Source organism: Panthera pardus, unplaced genomic scaffold, assembly GCF_024362965.1.
Source record: "Panthera pardus isolate Hobbes unplaced genomic scaffold, ASM2436296v1 HiC_scaffold_8, whole genome shotgun sequence".
NCBI classification, from domain to species: Eukaryota; Metazoa; Chordata; class Mammalia; order Carnivora; family Felidae; genus Panthera; species Panthera pardus.
In genome coordinates, this window is record NW_026527013.1 from 15,003,494 (window position 1) to 15,021,886 (window position 18,393).

General features: G+C 52.4%; 1 protein-coding gene across 12 annotated transcripts in view; it reads right to left on the bottom strand.

Moving 5' to 3' along the window:
* ZDHHC3 (zinc finger DHHC-type palmitoyltransferase 3) overlaps positions 1–18,393 on the bottom strand; it is a 60,674-nt gene that overhangs the window by 22,430 nt on the left and 19,851 nt on the right. For all 12 annotated transcript variants that reach the window (XM_053897689.1, XM_019416509.2, XM_053897692.1 and 9 more), the window contains one exon: positions 3,109–3,233. In XM_053897689.1, coding sequence (XP_053753664.1) covers positions 3,109–3,233 — 125 coding nt within the window. The remainder of the gene's footprint in view (positions 1–3,108; positions 3,234–18,393) is intronic.

An 18,393-nucleotide genomic window follows, 5' to 3' on the forward strand; every position in this document is an offset into this window, starting at 1 on the left:
GTGATGGCCCACCATGGAGACACAGCTGTGTCCGTGAGGGCCTGTGTCTCTCCCTGCAGAGGCGCTTACCAAGCAAGGGTCGGTTGAGTGCGGGTCCTGATGCCACAGATGGGAAAGAGCTAGCCTGGGAAGTGGCCCCACCACATCAGAATGGGACGCCCAGCAGGACAGGAGGAAAGATGCAAAAAGGCATCTACCGCATCCCGGTCCCAGCTCCGCAACAATTTCGGGTAGGGCAGTCCAGCGTAGCGGACAGAACACTGCTCTCAGATCCCCGTGCTGGGCTCCGGGCAGAGAAACTCAGCTTCTCTGAACCACCCTCTGCAGGATTGGCCCCGACCCGATCTCCCAAGGTTAGCGATGATGTAGGTCAAATGCTTTTAAAACAATACTACTGCTGTGTAAGTTTTATCGGCAGTCAAAATAACCACGAGAGAGAGACAGGGGCCCTGAGCAGTCCGTGACCGTCCGAGCCTCAGCATGTTATGTGTGTGTGGGGGCGAGGGGTGTGTGGAGGGGTGTGAGGCTTTGCCAGGGTCACAGGTCTCCGCCTCCTCGTGCAAGAGGAACCTATTGCATGAGTCCAACACCCTGGCTGTCCACGTTAGCGTGAACGGCTCCCTATGGGGTTTCCACATGCCTCCGTGGTCCTCAGCGCCGGGATGAAAGCAGCCTGGGGTTCCAGAGTGCCCCTCCGTGGAAAGAAGACCCACCCACCCACCACCGGGCTGGAAGGAGCATCTACACGTCCAGGGTCAGGAAGCGTCTGTGGTACCCACCAGAGCTCAGGGAACGGGGCCAGTTTTAAATTCCACGGGCTCTGTTGGGGGGTCAGGAACCAAAGAGCTGGGTGAGCGCTCACGGATGTGGGCACGCACCTTCGCCTGAGCAGGGAGACTGACCGCAACTCTCGAGCCAGGCAGCGGGCCTCCCGGCCCAGGCAAAACCCGGCTGCGTCTGGCGGGCTGGAGACCGTGCGTATCCCAAACCGCGGGTCCCCAGACGGCCCGGGCCACCACGGGCCCTCACAGACGAGCAGCCGTCGCACACGCTTCCTGACGCAGGAGCAGGGGACACACAGACAGCCTCACCAGAGTTCATCTGAGTCAGCGGGTCTTGTTTTGCTCAAGCTGATTTGTTTACTAGCACTCAAGAATACCTCCCTCGGATCATCCTGGCAAGAGAGGCGAGGAGGAGGCGGCGGTGAGGAAAATGCCAGGCAGGGGAGGCAGCCGAGGGCCCAGGAAGGAAAGAGAAAGAACCACTGTGGTCACCGAACGTCCTTTTCTACAAAGGTCGCAGCTCCGTGTTTCTATAAACCCTGCGCACCCCCAGTGCCCGCACCCGCCTCCACCCACAAACGGCTCCTGCTTGGACAGCGAGCTGACTCCGTTATCCAGACTCAACCCCCACAAGCCGGGGGGGCAGCAAGTCCCTTTACAGGGGACAGAGCCGGCCTCAGAGCGATGTGCTGCCTGGTCCACGGTCTGGGGACACGTGTGGCGGGGACACGGCTGGCCTTCCAACGCCAAGGCCGGAGCCGGTCCCACCACACCGGGCCGCCTGGAGTCACGGCCTGAGGAACCACACAAGCAAGCTGGGCCTTTTGGTTCAGGTGATGAAAACAGCTGGCTTCCCACGCCTTGGATGGCAGAAAAGGCTAGACGGGTGCCCCCGTCACAGATCTCAGAGGTAAAGTGACCACCCCACGCCGGGCTCTGCGCAAAGACACTTAGCTTCTCCAAACCGCCCAACACCCCACAGGCGACAGCAATGACCACAGGCCCTGTCCAAGCTCCTCGGCCCTCATGCTCAAGAGGTGCCAGCTTGCTGGGGAGGTCGCCACTTCTCTGACAGAGAAACGTCCATACGATTACATCAGGTCACATGATTCCCCCCCCCAAACTGGAATTCTAGTGGAAAGAGCCCCCCAACCGGAGCCGCAGACACTGGGAGCCAATCCTGTCTCTGGTACTCACCAGCTGTGTGACCTCGGTGCGACCCTCCCGCCCCAAACACACACCAGTCCGAAAAAGGGACCAAATGACACGTTTGCATTTCTGTAATTTATCATTTAAAGTTCCCTTGTAATGATAAAATGCAGTTTTCAGCTAGATGTCTTCTTGTTGAGAAGACTCAAAACAATGAAGAAATCTGAAAACCAAAGGGAAAAATCACCACAGAGGAGATGGGGAGATGGCTCTCGCGGCCGAATTCTACAATTGTCACAACCTCTAGAAGGTTGTTGTGTGGTGTTTGTTTGTTTTGTTTTGCTTTGTTTTTGTTTCTCCCCAAGTAGGCTTCATGCTCAGCGCGGCGTCCAACTTGGGGCTCGAACTCACGATCCCGAGATCAAGACCTGAGACCAAGAGCAGACACTCAACCAACCAAACCACCCAGGAGCCCCTAGAAGTTTTTTCCTTTTTTTTTTTTTCAAGTTAATTTATTTTTGAGAGAGAGCACAAACTGGGGAAGGGCAGAGAGAGAGGGGGACAGAGGATCCAAAGCAGGCTCCACAATGTGGGGCCTGAACTCATGAACCGCGAGATCGTGACCTGAACCGAAGTCAGCCGCTCAACCGACTGAGCCACCCAGGCGCCCGAAGTTTTGTTTTAAAGAGAAGCCTTCATTCAAGGACAACCCCTTTGCTAAAATTTAAGCAAATGGGGCCCACCTATTAGACACTCACAGAACGATTTTCTAAAGCTTTGTCTCCTGTGCCCTTAATTAATAAAGCTGTGAGGTAGAAAGAGGAGAAACCCCCTCAATCGTATAGATCCGGAAACAGGCGGAGACAGTCAAGGGCGCTTGACTGTCAGGGCAGGGCGCTTCATCAGCTGTGGGAGAGTCAAGTCTTAGGACAGGTGTCCTGAGCCCAAACCAAACGCCCTTTCCCATCTAGTGAGCTCACGGAGATGGGGAGGGAGAGTCACAGTGGCCGTTCCCTGCCCAGAGCAGGGGACGTCCAGAAGTCTTGCTGCTGACGGCACCCACTCCGGAAGCAGGTGGCGGGGTGGGGTGGGGGGTGCTACTCCAGAGCAGGTGAGAGGTGGGGGAGGGGAGGAAGCGAGCCCAGGTCGGGAGGAGGGGGTTGGGGCGCACGCGTACCTGCAGTGGTGGGCTCGGTCGGGCTTAATGCTGCAGCATTTGGGACACTTGTACACCACCTGCCCGGGCTTCAGCTGTAAACTCTCGATGAATTCTTTAGTGGCGTTTCCTTTGGGCACCGCGCCCTGTGAGAAAGAGGACAGGGGTCAGGGCTGGGCCAGGGATTCCGTCGGTTCTGACGCCCCGTGGTGGAGGTGGTCACCTGGAAGCAGCAGCTAAACACACACACACACACACACACACACACACACACACACACACGGACAGGACAGTCTCATCCCAACAACACGTGGACTCTGTTCAGAATCACGCCAACACCGATGGATACTTATGGACAATGAGGTTTCCTGTGGAAAAGTAAATGATTTTCCCCAGTGGACAGTTAGGCTGTTCCTAACGATCTTTCTGCTTTCATCTCAGTGACGTGGTTTTCACTGAGTCCGTTCTTTCCTGTGTAAATACTACAGTTGGGATTTGACTCGCCCATTCCCGTCTGGTCTACGTTAAAATTTCCCAGTAACACCTTGGGCCTTTGCGAAGTTTTACTAACGGGCTTCACACCCCCACAGCTCGGTTCTTCCAGATCAAAGTCTGCAGCTCTGAATGTCACTGGCTCCTGCTTAAACTAGAATCGTTTTATTTTATTCTCTTACCAGTACAATTGTTAGGAAGCACCGGTGATCTACATTTGGTTCTTGTGGATCCAAAAGCAACTGTGAACCATGGCCCTCGGATCTCTGACTTGCTTTCTGACCCGACGTGCCCTCCCGCTTGCCATCCCACCCTTTCGTGCGCTCGTGAGTGCTCTGCCTTTTGTTCTAGCTGTGAACACCTCCGGTGGAGCCAACAGCAGACCCAAAGTGCCACCAGCGTCTACTGGGGCCCGTGTGTCTGTCCAAGCAGAAGGAAAGCGGGCGGTGTCCAGGCCGACGCAGGGTCTCGATGACCAGTCTTCGCCACGGGCCTACTCGGTGCGCGGCCCGTGCTCCAGTGCTCACTGCTATGGATTCAGGTAGCAAACCAGGTCTCTGTCCCAGTAGGCCCTTGGTCTCTTGGAGGCTAACGATGCTAGAAGACAGCTGTGTTGAGAGAGCACAGAGGAATAGGTACCGACCAGCCAGGGAACCAGAGAGGTTTCAAGAGATGAGGTGTTTTGTTTTTTTTTTAAGTTTATTTATTTTTGAGAGAGAGAGAGAGAGAGAGAAAGAGAACACGAGTGGGGGAGGGGCAGAGAGGCAGACACAGAATCCAAAGCAGGCTCCAGGCTCTGAGCTGTCAGCACAGAACCTGACGCAGGGCTCGAACCCATGAACTGCGAGATCATGACCTGAGCCGAAGTTGGATGCTTAACTGACTGTGCCACCCAGATGCCTCTCAAGAGGTGAGGCTTAAGGGTGGTCCTAAGACATGCCAGGTTGTCCTGAGGGAGGAGAGGGATTCTGGCCAGAGGAGGGGCATAGGTAAAGACAAAAAGGTGAGAGTGAACCCGGCCCGTCTGGGGGCTGGTGAGAAAATCGGCATGGTGGAATCCAGGGTAGGCAGAGGAGAAGCTGGACGGATGGACAGGGGGCCAGCTTGAGAGAGAGTGCTCGGCACAGGGCACAACAAGGGACCGAATGTGTCTCCCAAATTCCTAACCCTCAGTGTGTGCTATTGGGAGGTGGGGCCTCGGGGAGGTGGTCGGGTCACTAGGGTGGAGCCCTTGCGCCTGGGCCTTAGCGCCCTTATAGTGACTGCTGAGAGCTCCCTCACCCCTTCTGCCATGTGAGGACACAGCGAGAAGATGGCCGTCTGCGAACCAGGAAGTGGGCCCTCCCCCAGAGGCTGAATCTGCCAGCACGGTGATCTTGGACTTCCCAGCCTATAGAGCTGCGAGAATTATAACTTTCTCTTGTTTATAAGCTAGCCCGTCTCTGGTAGTTTGTTGCAACAGCCCAAACGGACCGAGGCAGGTAGCCTGTGTTCTTGGCCGGGTGTTGGACGCAACACTGTGCCTGTAACAACCTCCGGATGCCTCGACTCTAATGCGGGGTTACCACACAAAACTGTCAGGGTGCCTGGACACCCGCATTTTTACAAAGCGCTCAGCAGGGCTGAGAATTACTCTGCTAGACCAGGAGCTCCACGACGGGTCTACCTCATTCAGCACCAGAGCCTCTAGCCTGGAAAAGGTCTATCAGTTTTAGCACGGGGTGAAAGGAGCAGTGAAAGCAAGCAGGACAAGAAAGAAGGGGGCTCAGGGTGCCAGCCTGGGGGGCTCCAGCAGCGTGGCTCAGCTCCCTATCAAGAACCGGGCCTGACACTGGGTCGAGTCATGGCTCTGGGATGGGACTGCTCCACACCCCCCACCTAAGGTCTAGGTGACAGGAGGCCGTGCTCATCAGTGGGCGCCCATGGGACACCACCATCAGGGAAGTTGACGCAACATCTGACCACAGAACTGGGGGCCACGCCCGAGTCCCAAAGGGGCCCGGGTGAGGGGCAGTGTGGTCGGCTAGGGTGGGTAGGTGGGTAGGTGGGGATTTCAGGGCTGACGGACTGTAACAGGCCAAGCGAGGGGTTCCCGGGTTAGAGGGGAGGAAGACGGGGTGTCAGCACCTTTCCCACGAAGGAGAAATTCTGGGATAGGAAGAGCCACTGAAGAAGCAGTACAGACCAGGGAGCTGGAGTTTTGTCTTTTGCTACAAAAATGACTCACGGGGACAAAGACCCTAGCTATGGAAACTGCAAAGACAAATCAAGTACCGACCCTCTCCTGGAAGTCTACACCACACTGAGCATTGTGGGAAAGTGCACGGAAGTGATGGGGGCCTGGGTCCCAAACAGCTGCTGGGGCGGATGCCCAGATGCCCAGACACAGCAAGGAGGCCGAGCACCCGGCCAAAGCCACGGCCACTGGTGCATCAGGAGCTAGGGGAGGCGGGAAGGCCAGGAGGATCCTGGTGGACGTAACAGGACAGGGGCACCTGGGGACGGAGGCAGTCCAAGCAGTGGCCAGAGGTGGCCTGTCCAGAGGATGACGGATAGAGCAGAAGCACTGGAGCCAGAGGGCACGCGCAGGGGTGTCTCCCAGGCAGCGGAGGAAAAAACTCAGGACCACAGTTCAATTATGGGAAGACTTGCAAGTTGTCTCCAAGAGGGCCTCGGGTGCCTCTCTGGGGTCTCCAGCCAGCATGCACCCTCTCCTCCCGCCCCTCACCCCACTCCTCATATGGCTCTTTGCTGGCGCCCCCCCCCCAACTTTCCCCTGCTGACCATTCCGTCACCAGCTCTTTCTCTGCTCTCCTGTCTCGTTAAGGACCCGCTTACACTCGAGATGGGCAGCATGTGGCCGACATGTCACTAGGAACGGTGCTGTGCTTCCCCACTGGTCTGCCTGAGGCCAATGGGGCAACAGACAAGTACGAGCCCAGAAAAGCCAAAGGCATGCTCATCCACATGAATGCTCTTCTCATTGGTGGAGGCTCAGGACTTTGAGTGGGACAGAGATGAGGTCCTGAGAAGAAACTTCTAGAAATGTGGATCCTGATACACAAGCACTGTGGGCACCAAGATGCTGAAAACTACATGTGATTCAGAGTAACAGTCACCTCCATGGTGGTGGGGAGGCTGGGAGAGGAAAAGTGGGGGTGGGGTGGGGAAACAAAGAGGTTAAACCGCCTTTGTAATGTTTTATGTATGAGGCTGGGGGTGTGGAGATATCATATTATCATATCATTGTATTATCCTTCATGCCCTTTCAACTGTGTCATATGTTTCATTACAATTTTTTTAAAAAAAGTAGGAAAAAACCCCACCTAGTCTGCAAAACACCGTCAGATGCCAGAAAAGCCTATGATAGAAATTTTATTTTTTTTATTTTTTTTTTATTTTTTTTATTTTTTAATTTTTTTTTTTTTCAATGTTTTTTTATTTATTTTTGGGACAGAGAGAGACAGAGCATGAACGGGGGAGGGGCAGAGAGAGAGGGAGACACAGAATCGGAAGCAGGCTCCAGGCTCCGAGCCATCAGCCCAGAGCCTGACGCGGGGCTCGAACTCACGGACCGCGAGATCGTGACCTGGCTGAAGTCGGACGCTTAACCGACTGCGCCACCCAGGCGCCCCATATGATAGAAATTTTAAAAGCAGGGGCGCTGGGTGGCTCAGTCGGTTGGGCGTCTGACTTTGGCTCAGGTCATGATCTCATGGTTCGTGAGTTTGAGGCCCATGTCAGGCCCTATGCTGACAGCTCAGAGCCTGGAGCCTACTTCAGATTCTCTGTCTCCCCTTCTCCCTGCCCCTTCCCCACTGGGCTCTGTCCCTCTCTCTCAAAAATGAATAAAAACATTAAAAAAAAAAAAAAGAAACTTTAAAAGCAAACAAACTTTGATAGGTGAGGACTCTGTGATATGTATAATGCCATACAGGACATCCCTCTAGACATTAAATATGCTATAAAAGTATACAGCTATCAGCATGGAGAACATCTATGACAGATGGCTAAAGGCACACATAGACTTCCAAAGAGTATATGGCATATAACGCATCCTGGAACAGATCTGATACCCAGTTGACATTTGAATAATGCAGGGCTGAGGGGTCCGTGCAGCCAAAAATCCACATATAGCTTTTGACTCACCTGAAACTTAACTGCTAATAGCCTCCTGTTGACCAGAATACCAAAAACGTGAGTAGTCAACTCACACATATATTGTACATTATTTGTATCCTACACTATATTCTTACAATAAAGCTAGAGGAAAGAAAATGTTAAGAAAATCATAAGGAAGAGAAAACACATTGCCAGTACTGGACTGTTCTTATCAAAAAAATTCGTGTATAAGTGGACCCGTGCAGTTCATACCACATTGTTCAAGGGTCAGCTGTATGTATATATATAAAGACAAAGACATGTGCCAAATTATTAATGGATATCTCACATAGTCAGATCACAGGTTATTTGCATTTTTGTGACTATATTTCTTAAATGTTCTAATATGAACATGTGGCTTCTGCAATTAGAAAGAAACTCATTAAGAATACAGGCAAGGGGCGCCTGGGTGGCTCAGTCGGGTAAGTGTCCAACTTCGGCTCAGGTACGATCTCATGGTTAGCGAGTTTGAGCCCCAAGTCGGGTTCTCTGATCTCAGCACAGAGCCTGCTTCGGATCATCTGTCTCCCTCTCTCTCTGCCCCTCCCTTGCTGTCTTTCTCTCTCTTTCTCTCAAAAATAAACACTAAAAATTTTTTTTAAAAAAATACAAGCATAAAAATATACCTCAGGAAGGAACTACCCAAAGTAGGAATATGCCCAACTTAACTGAATTTTATATTCAAAACGCTGTGACCATCTCATCTTGAGATATCTGAGGCCCTGCCCTGGGGCACTAGGGTCTGGAAGTCTTTACAAGGGCAAAGCTGGACCCCGACCACCCAGATGACTGGACTTTGAAAGAGGATCCAGAAGGAGGGTGCCTGGGTAGCTTCAGTCAGTTAAAGCGTCCGACTCTTGGTTTTGGCTCAGGTCACGATCTTGCGGCTTTGTGGGTTCAAACCCCTGCATCAGGCTCTGTACTGACAGCTTGGAGCCTGCTTGAGATTCCCTCTCTCTCCCCACCTCTCTCTGCCCCTCTCCCACTTATGCTGTCTCTCTCTCTCTCAAAATAAATAAATAAACTTAAAAAAATGTTCTTAACCCTTTAAAAAAATAAAAGGGGATTGGGAAGGGCTCTGGCCCAGGCAGAGAGGGCCCCACAAAAGCCCAGAAGGCCACATTAATGCTCTTTAATGCAAAAGGTCATTGAGTCTGGGCAATCGTGTGAACTTGTATGAATCCTGAAGGCACAAAACCACAACTGGATGTCACTCCTCATGCACAAAGGACAAGCCCTAAGGAACATCGTCTGCCCAAGGAGATAAATCAATGGGGCAGAGTTTTCCTAAATGAAGGCTCAGGTCGCTATTTTCCCCCCACATCCAGTTTTTAAGGTCCCAGAATTTGCTGTAAACCTCAGGAGGCCCCACGTAAAGGCCTATAAGAGGAAAACCCTAAACTGCAAAGGGCAATCGGAACTCTCTTCTGGTATTCTCATTATTGCCTGCTATTCCAGACCAGGGCACATCATGTAAACAGCGCGGCCTTTTTATTTTTTTTAATTTTTATTTATTTATTTTAATGTTTATTTATTTTTGAGAGACAGAGAGACAGAGAGACAGAGAGCAAGTAGGGGAGGGGCAGAGAGACAGGGGGATACAGAATCCGAAGCAGGCTCCGGGGCTCCCAGCCGTCAGCACAGAGCCCGACGCGGGGCTCGAACTCACGAACTGTGAGATCATGACCTGAGCTCACAGTCAGATGCTCAACTGCCACCCACGTGCCCCACAGTTCAGCTTTTTTAAAAGCCTGTCCCCTCCAGCAGGACTCTATTTACATAAATCCCCTAGAAGGCTCATTCCCTTCCAGGCAAGACCCCATCTGCCCAGCAAGTCCATCTTTCAGACCCAGAGGCCAGCTGGGCCAGTCCCTGAGACAGAGGATCCTGTGACACAGGTGCTTTCCTGCCTTTGCCTCCAACGTCTTTTCCTTTCTTCCCTTCCCTTCCTTTCCCCTTTCCTTCCTTCCTTCCTTCCTTCCTTCCTTCCTTCCTTCCTTCCTTCCTTCCTTCCTTAATATTCTCTCCTGTGCTTATCTCCACAGACTTCAGAACTTCCTGTGATTAGTTCATGGTAAGGAATTTCGTTCTGTACCATTCTGGACAGACGGCAGGGAGTCGGTAGGCCTGCTGAGACATTTCTGCCAATGTTGTGACGCCTGCGTTACTGAGAACCGCCCACCCCCCCGTCCTTACGCATCTCACAGGGCTGTCTTGAGGCTCCCAGGCTACTGCAGCCTGGCAGACCACAATGTACCGATTTCCACCCCCCCCTCATTCCCACAGTCATACTTCTTCATGATTAAAAAAAAGAGACGAGAAAATTAAAAGGGAAAAACCCACCCTTTGATTGTATCGCCCAGAGATCTGTATAATCAACATTTGGGAGCATATCCTTCCAGTCTTTTCTCTGTGCACACAGCAAGCTAAAGACACTAAAGAATTTATAGGCCCATGATACTCAGACGTTCCTCAAATATATGTTTGGTCCCGCAGTGGAATCCGTTTAAATCTGGGGCAGGGAGGTGTGATACGATTCTGTCAATCATTCCCCTTAGTGGCTAGCCCAAACTTCCAATACTTTCCTCAACCCCCACCTACTCCCTTTTCTATTTCAGAGAAAACTGAGGCAGCTGGGATAAACCACCAGCTTGGAGGGTGAGGGTCCCAGCCAATCCTGGCCCTCAGGGGCCCCAGACTTTTAGCTCAAAGCTTCTCCCTCATGTTGTGCGCACACTCTGGGCCCTCCCACCCCTCACAGCTAAGCTTGTCGAGTTCGTGTGCATTTCCGCCTCTACTATCCCTCCCTGACTCTGCTTCACTGCTCTCCGGTGCCTGTCGTCTTCACACCAGGAACACCTGTCACCAGGTCACTGAGCAACTCCCTGTGGCCAAACCCAAAGGTCGGTTCTAGGCCCTCAACTCCCTTGGATCTCCCGTGACCACCAGTCCCTCCTTCTGTCACTCTCTCCTGAGGCGGCTCTGCTCCCTCTGGCTGTCCCCCTGCCTCTTGCTCTCCCTTGGGCTGTTACCCATGCTGGACCCCGGTGTTCCTCAGGGATCCCCCACCAGCCCTGTCCCCTGCTCATTCTGCACCCCGCCCCCTGCTGACAGTCCTCCCCCATCACACCCAGTGGTGAGGCCCAATCGTGGGCTCCAACCCAGGCCTCTTTTCGAGCTGCAGACATCTCCACCTGGTTGTTCAAGAGACATTAAAACCGAGGAAAACCGACCCCTCAGATTCAACATGCTAGAACTGAACCCATTCCTTTCGCTCCAAACCGCCCCTCCCATTCTCACTTCCCTGGCCCGTGGCGCCTCTATCTACCCTGGCTTACCCCTTACCCCTCCTACTCCACCAGGTTACTCTTGTCCCAAACCGTGCCTCGAATCCCATATCCTCCCCTCCAAGCTGCTGTCACGGCCTTTGTTCCGGCCCATCCTCACGCGCCCCAGATGTTAGAGTCACCTCCCACCCCGGCCTATTCTCCTATTTCTCAGAGTAAACTTTCTAAAATGGGAATCTGATCATACTATTCTCCCTGCCTGGACACCTTCACAGGCTTCGCAGAGCCTTCCCCTGGCCCAGGGTCCGGGCTCCCGGTCAGGGCTCGAGCAGGGCCACCACAACGCGGCCTTAGACCACTGACCCAGGGTCTCCCTCTGTCCCTGCCCCAGCAGTCCCCCGGCTGTGCACCACCTGCAGCTTCCCAAAGGCACCATGCTCTCCGAGACTTTCACCTTGTACCCCCGGGGACTCACATCAGCACCTCTGCCCAGCCTGTTTGCCTCTTGTACCGGAGCCAAAACCCACTCAGGGATCACCTCCTCTGCCTTTCTCCTCATGGCCCCAGGCCACACCCAAGAGAGAAGCCATCACTTGGCTTTTGTGTTGTTCCAGCCTGTATTTATTGGTCTCAACACCTATCGTTTAAGTACACACTGATCTCTCCTACACAGCTATAAATTCCTGGAGGATAGAGACAATGTCTTTCAACTTGCAGCCCCAGTGAATTGCCCAGGGCCTGCCACGGAGCATGTATTCAACAAACCAAGCTGAATGATAATGATGATACAACAGGCATTTATGGAGTGCTCTATGCCAGACACAGTTCCACGTGCCTTACTGTATTTTGTCAGTTAATTCCGCCAATAAACCTGTGAGGCAGAGACTGTTATTACCCATTTGACAGATGAGATAACTAAAGCAAAGAAATTAAGCAACTTCCCAAGGTCATATGGCTAACAGATGGCAGAACCAGGATTCAGACCCAGGCAATCCAAGTCTAGAGCCCTCACCTCCATCAGAAGACAACGTATGTATTTATCGGACATTGCTGTTAAAAGCCCTGAAGAGGCTTTTTCAAACTGCCCTGATGCCATAATATTATTCTGTCAACAACTGTATTAGCATGTTACCATTAACACTGAAACAGGCCTGGGGTGCCTGGGTGGCTCAGTCGGTTAAGCGGCCGACTTCGGCTCAGGTCATGATCTCGCGGTCCGTGAGTTCGAGCCCCGCGTCGGGCTCTGTGCTGACAGCTCCGAGCCTGGAGCCTGCTTCGGATTCTGTCTCCCTCTCTCTGACCCTCCCCAGTTCATGCTCTGTCTCCCCCTGTCTCAAAAATAAATAAATGTTAAAAAAAAAAAAAAAAAAAAGACTAAAACAGGCCTGTATCAGGGCACCTGGGTGGCTCAGGTGGTTAAGGGTCAAACTCTTTGATTTATGCTCAGGTCATGATCTCACGGCTCGTGAGATCAAGCCCTGCATCAGGCTCTACACTGACAGCAAGGAACCTGCTTGGGCTTCTCCCTCTCTCTCTCTGTCTCTCTGCCCTCCCCCTGTGCACGTGCATGTGTGTGCATATGTTTTCTCTCTCAAAAACTGAAGCAGGCCCGTTTCAGTAAGCATCTAGGACAACATAATGGCGTAAAAAGGACATGATGAAAAGTCACAGAGGGGTGACTGGGGGGCTTCGTCAGTTAAGGGTCCGCCTCTTGATTTCAGCTCAGGTCATGATCTTGTGGTTCATGAGATCAAGCACCGAGGTGGGCTCTGTGCCGAGAGCATGGAGCCTGCTTGGAATTCTCTCTCTCTCTCTCTCTCTCTCTCTCTCTCTCTCTGCCCCTCCCCATTTGTGCTCTCTCTTTCAAAATAAATAAATAAACATTAAAAAAAAAAAGCAACAGAGAAACTTCCAAAGAAATACCAACAAATCTAAGGCCTCAATATCCTCATGTATTTGAAGCAACAGGGATGAAACTTGCCTAAAGTGTTACAGGGGCCCTGGGATGGAGATGTGAGCACACCTGCTGCCCAGGCAGAAACTCTCTCTCCATCAGCTCTGCCAGGAACATGGTGACCAGCCTCAGGCCTGTGTCACAGGCCACCTGTCTCCTTCACAGAAAGGTGGAGGTAGGTAATCCCTAAATGGGTCACTCGCTTCTCTCTGGGGCCCGAAAGATTTTTCAGGGGGTGTTTTTAAGTTGCTCCGTGACAGCTATGAGATGTTGCCTGGCATGAGGGAGGATGTAGCAGCGGGCTTGAATTAACCCGATCTGGCAAGTCCCCTGACCTGGGGAACGGGTCAGTACCTCCACCCTCACCCGGCATGCTGGGGGGAGGGCCCGGTGCTATTCCTCCTCTGTTTCTGCGGGCCTGCCACCATGCCGTCGCGCCGCTGGTCCAAGTAAATACATCAAACCTCAGATGGCCAGTAACTTCTTCAGCGAGTGTCCCGCAAGATGAGCAAACATTTTTAATAAATTTTAACTTGATAAATGAGCGATGTCTTGCAATATGAGTGGTATGTGATGCTGAACGTTGCATGATCACAACTGAGCCAACAGTTCTTGAAACTCACTTCCATATGCGAGTGCTTTGGATTACAAGCATGTTCCCGGAATGAATTACGCTAGCACACAAGGTTTTACTGTACTTGCTAACTGACTCTACACGCAACATGCGATCGATAACGTCGCCGAGAGAGGCTCCAGGAGGGAACACACGAACTGCACAATGGATCCTGATATCCATGGATGGGTTTCGGCAGCTGAAACCGAAATCAGTGGCCTGCAGTGGTCTGGGATAGTCACGCGAGGTCTGTCTACAGCAAGGTGTTCACAAGACGGGACTCAAAGGGAGGGAGAGGCAGCGGCAGACTGATGAATTTTCTTTTCCTTAACAATGTAGTTAAATTGATTTATAGGCCTCCTTTGTCAAATCTCAGATTTGAGATAATTAAAAAAACTTTTTTTTAGGGGCGCCTGGGTGGCTCAGTCGGTTGAGCGTCTGACTTCGGCTCAGGTCATGATCTCGCGGTCCGTAAGTTCGAGCCCAGCGTCGGGCTCTGTGCTGACGGCTCAGAGCCTGGAGCCTGCTTTGGATTCTGTGTCTCCCTCCCTCTCTGCCCCTTCCCCGCTCATGCTCTGCCTCTCTCTGTGCCAAAAATAAACATTAACAAAAATTAAAATCAAATAAATTTTTTTTAATGTTTATTTATTTTTGAGGGGAGAGGGGCAGAGAGGGAAGGAGACAGGGGATCCCAAGCAGGCTCTGTGCTGATAGCGGAGAACCCAATGACGAGCGGCTTGAACTCATGAATTGTGAGATTATGACCTGACCTGAAGCCAGATGCTTAACCGACTGAGCCACCCAGGGGCCCCTCAGATTTGAGACAGTTTATAATGAGGTTAGTAAACGATTAGTTAGTAAATGACCAAAAGGGTTTACACAATTATTGCGAGATTGTGAAGCGCTTAGCTTTGAGCTTCCTGGCAGCCAGGACAGAAAGAGACAAGCTATGCCTTCCAGCCTTAAGCAGCTTCCGGGTAACAGACAATGTCCCAGATCTAAATGTTAACAGGAATCCCTCAGGATTCCTGAAGAAGCTCACAGGATGAGGCACTGAAATGGATTTGCAAAGGGAAAGGAAAAAGTGATGAAATTGGAGGGTGGGGTGGGGCGGGGAGGGAGACCGGCACCAAGATAAGAGTTTCTGAGTGCAGGCACTCAGAGCCTCTCTGGACCTCTTAAGTGTTTCAGGAACACAAAAAGCTCCTTGATGACATCACATCCTCTTAGAGCGAGCAAGGAGAGGGCACCAGATACCAAACACCGATCTGACTTGTGCTCTGCCCACACCCTGTGACCTCTAGGCCAGCACCCCTGCCAAGTGAGGCCCCTTTGGCCTCTTTCTCTCTCCTTCCAGGCCTGTCCTTTTTACCCCATTTCCCATGGGAACCTCACCTCCAAGGCGGCCATTCACACCTTTGTGCACCATTTCCCTCTTCCCTTTTCTGCTCAAGCTCTCCGTGGACCCATTTCCTACTGTGTTGGAGGAAATGATTGCTAAATGGTCCAGAAAGCTGGGGGTGGTTGCAACTGTTCAACTACAATTGTTACAACTGCAGGAAGAATTTCAAAGCTGGAAGTGGTCTGTTAACTGTTTGCGGAAGACTGTGAGAGACTTTTTGTCTTTAATTATAACCCAGCAATACTAACAAACCCAAATGGGAAACAATGCATACGTCGTTATATGTTGTTTATAACCTTTGCATATAGGTTCTCCTGCAGGACCGTATACAACACGAATTCCTGAGATACAAAACATTGTAATCCTGTTAGGGAACTCCTTAGACCCCTCAGTGACACCTTTCTAAAAACAGACTCCCCCTGCAGTGTTAGCAAGGAGCCCCCGGTTGATCTGTTTTCAGTGTGAGATCTAGGCTCCCAACTCGGCCCCAGGGCCTCCCACTCTCTCTGTACACACCGGGTTTTGCATAACATGTCATGTGCTGGGAGGGGAAAGGCAGGTGAGATGGGGCGTGTATTTAGGACACGTTCGAGTTGCTTCATTTTGGGGCCCAGTTTTCTTTGGGGCCACTAGCGAAACACCCGAATGAGCAGCAGACTGGTGTCTGGGGAATAGTCTTTGGTTCTCATTCATTTGGGATCGGCAGCCATGCGAGCTATTCGCTCCTGCATCCAAGTGCAAGGGGCTAGACCGGGGAGATCCCTGGAGAGGCCACGCAAGTCAATATGGGGTAAAAGGACACAGGCGTGAATGCCAGGGCAGAAGCCTTCCAGCTGCCCTCCTCCTGACATCCAGTTCCCTGACTCACATGCCTTCTAGACACCAATGACCTCAAACCTGCTGTCTGATCCTGAACCTCCACCTGGCTACCTACTGCTTACCCGGCATCTCTGCTTATGTGTAATACACAGTTGGCCAGAACAGAAGCTTTGATTTCTCTCCAAAATCTGTTCTCCTAGATGTTCCCATTTACTAAATGGCACCAATAATCCCCTAGAGCTGCTCAAGCGAAGGCTCTGGACAGCACACTGTCCAGTCCCTCTCCATTCGGTCAATCAACCCTTCTGCACAGAGCTTCTCAGACCTAGCTGAACACAAGGGACACCTGGGAGCTTTAAAGCACCCTAACACCCAGGGCTCTGCCCCAAACCAATCAGAGCAGAATCTCTGGGGGTGGGGCCCGGGCACCGGTACTCTTTCAAAGCTCCCTAAAGTAGTCCAATGTGTAGCCAGGTTTGAGAATCAGTGGCTGAAAAGATACTCCAAATCCAATAGCTTCTGCCCAGATTCACAGCTCCCATTTTGGTCTGAGCCACTACCCTGTCCTGTGTGTGCCACTGCAATCCCGGTGATCTTCCTGGGTCTCTGCCCCACCTCCATCACAAGCACAAGGCACTGTCGTTTTAAAAATCAGGTTATGCCGGGGCGCCTAGGTGGCTCAGTCGGTTAACTGTCCAACTTCGACTCAGGTCATGATCTCGTAGTTCATAGGTTTGAGCCCCGCGTTGGGCTCTGTGCTGACAGCCCGGAGCCCACTTCGGATTCTGTGTCTCCCTCTCTCTCTCTGCCCCTCCCCTGCTCGTACTCTGTCTCTTTCCCTGTCTCTCAAAATTAAATAAACATTTAAAAAAAAAAAATCAGGTTACATCATGCCTCTCTGATGGCTTCCTGCTGCATTTAGGGTAAAGACCAAAGCTTTCGTGAGGCCCTCAGGGTCCTGCCCAATCTGGCTTCTACACACCTCTTCTGGCTCCTCTTGCCCCGACTCACCACGCTTTGGTCACCCAGGTCTTAGTCCTGTTCCTCAAACACCCCAAGCACGCGCCCACCTCTGGGCCTTTGCACCTGCTCTCTCCTCTTCCCGGAAGGCTCTGCCCTCAAAGCTTCGTTTGCCTGACTCACAGCTTCGTGGTCTCGGTCAGGTGGCACTGCTCTGAGGTCTTCTCAGACTCCCTTCAGGTAAAGAAGGCCTCCTGCACCGCAGAAAAGTCACTGCCACATCACCTCGGTCACACCCTTCGATTGTGTCTAAAACACTCATCGCTGTTTGAAATTCCCTTGTTCTTATATGTCTTCACTGCCTGACCCCTGTGCCGGGACGTGAGCTTCAGGCGGGCAGGGGCGTCTGGTCTGACTTGCTCACAGCTGTGTCCATTGCTCAAAAAGGACCTTTCACAGAGGAGGCACTCAATGCACATGCCATTCATTGGATCCCATCCCGCGGTGCCCCCAGGGCTCCTCCTCACCACCGCCAGAGTGATCCCTGTAAGATGACAGCTGCATCTTGCCACCTTTTTTTTTTTTAATGTGCATTTATTTTTGAGAGAGAGACGGAGACACAGAATCCGAAGCAGGCTCCGGGCTCCGAGCTGTCAGCACAGAGCCCGATGCGGGGCTCAAACTCACAACCATGAGATCGTGACCTGGGCTGAAGTCCGACGCTTAACTAAGCCACCCAGGCACCCTGCCACTCTTTTATTTAAAATCCTCAGGGGCTCTAGACTGCCCCTCGTCACCCAACTGCTTTGGCACTCCGCCCACACCGCCAGCCCAAACCTATCGCCCTCCTAAGTTCCCACCATCGCAAACAGCTCCTGGGGGCCTCGAGGAGCCACATGCCTGCGTTCCTGTGTCTTTGTCCATGTTACTCTCTCTGCCTGGCACACCAGCAGTGTCCTCCCTCCCTACCGCCCGTCACCTCCCCTAACAGCATACACAGCGCTCACAAGACCTGGCTTGGGTGTGCCGAGCGGCCAACGCCGTCCAGACTGGTGAACGTCCCCGCCCTTGCTCTTCCACGGCAACTGGCGCTTTCCTCCGCCACAGCCTCAGTCGCACGGGGCTGGCCTCACCCGTCTTCTCTAGACAGAGGGCACCCCGATCATAACCGGGCACAGGCTTCCCCTCAATTATAAACCGTTCTCCTTACGTCGCTTTGCTTTTCCAAGAGACCTACTTTAGTACCTGTTTTTGCCAACCGAAACAAATCTGAAGAGGGTGCTTTGCTCTTACAAAACGGCAACTGCTTCTTCGCTTTATGTGATTCTAGCTTATGAAAGGTTTCCCGGGAACTGTCTGCTCTCAGATAGCAGGGGAAATCTGAACTTGGTTTCCTTCAGGCGCCGACTGTCTGGTGACCCCGCAGAAGGTGCTGGCGCGAGAAGAGGGGCTATCTGGACGCGGAACTGAGCTGCGAAAGCTGCTCTCCCCGGGGGATGGGGTAACACCCACCACCTGAACCCGCAGGAAAGGGAGCCCTCTGAGAAGGGAACCAGCCCGGGACCCAGGGTCTCTAGTTTGCTCTCCCCGGGGCTCACAGAAACAAAGTCTGTGTGGC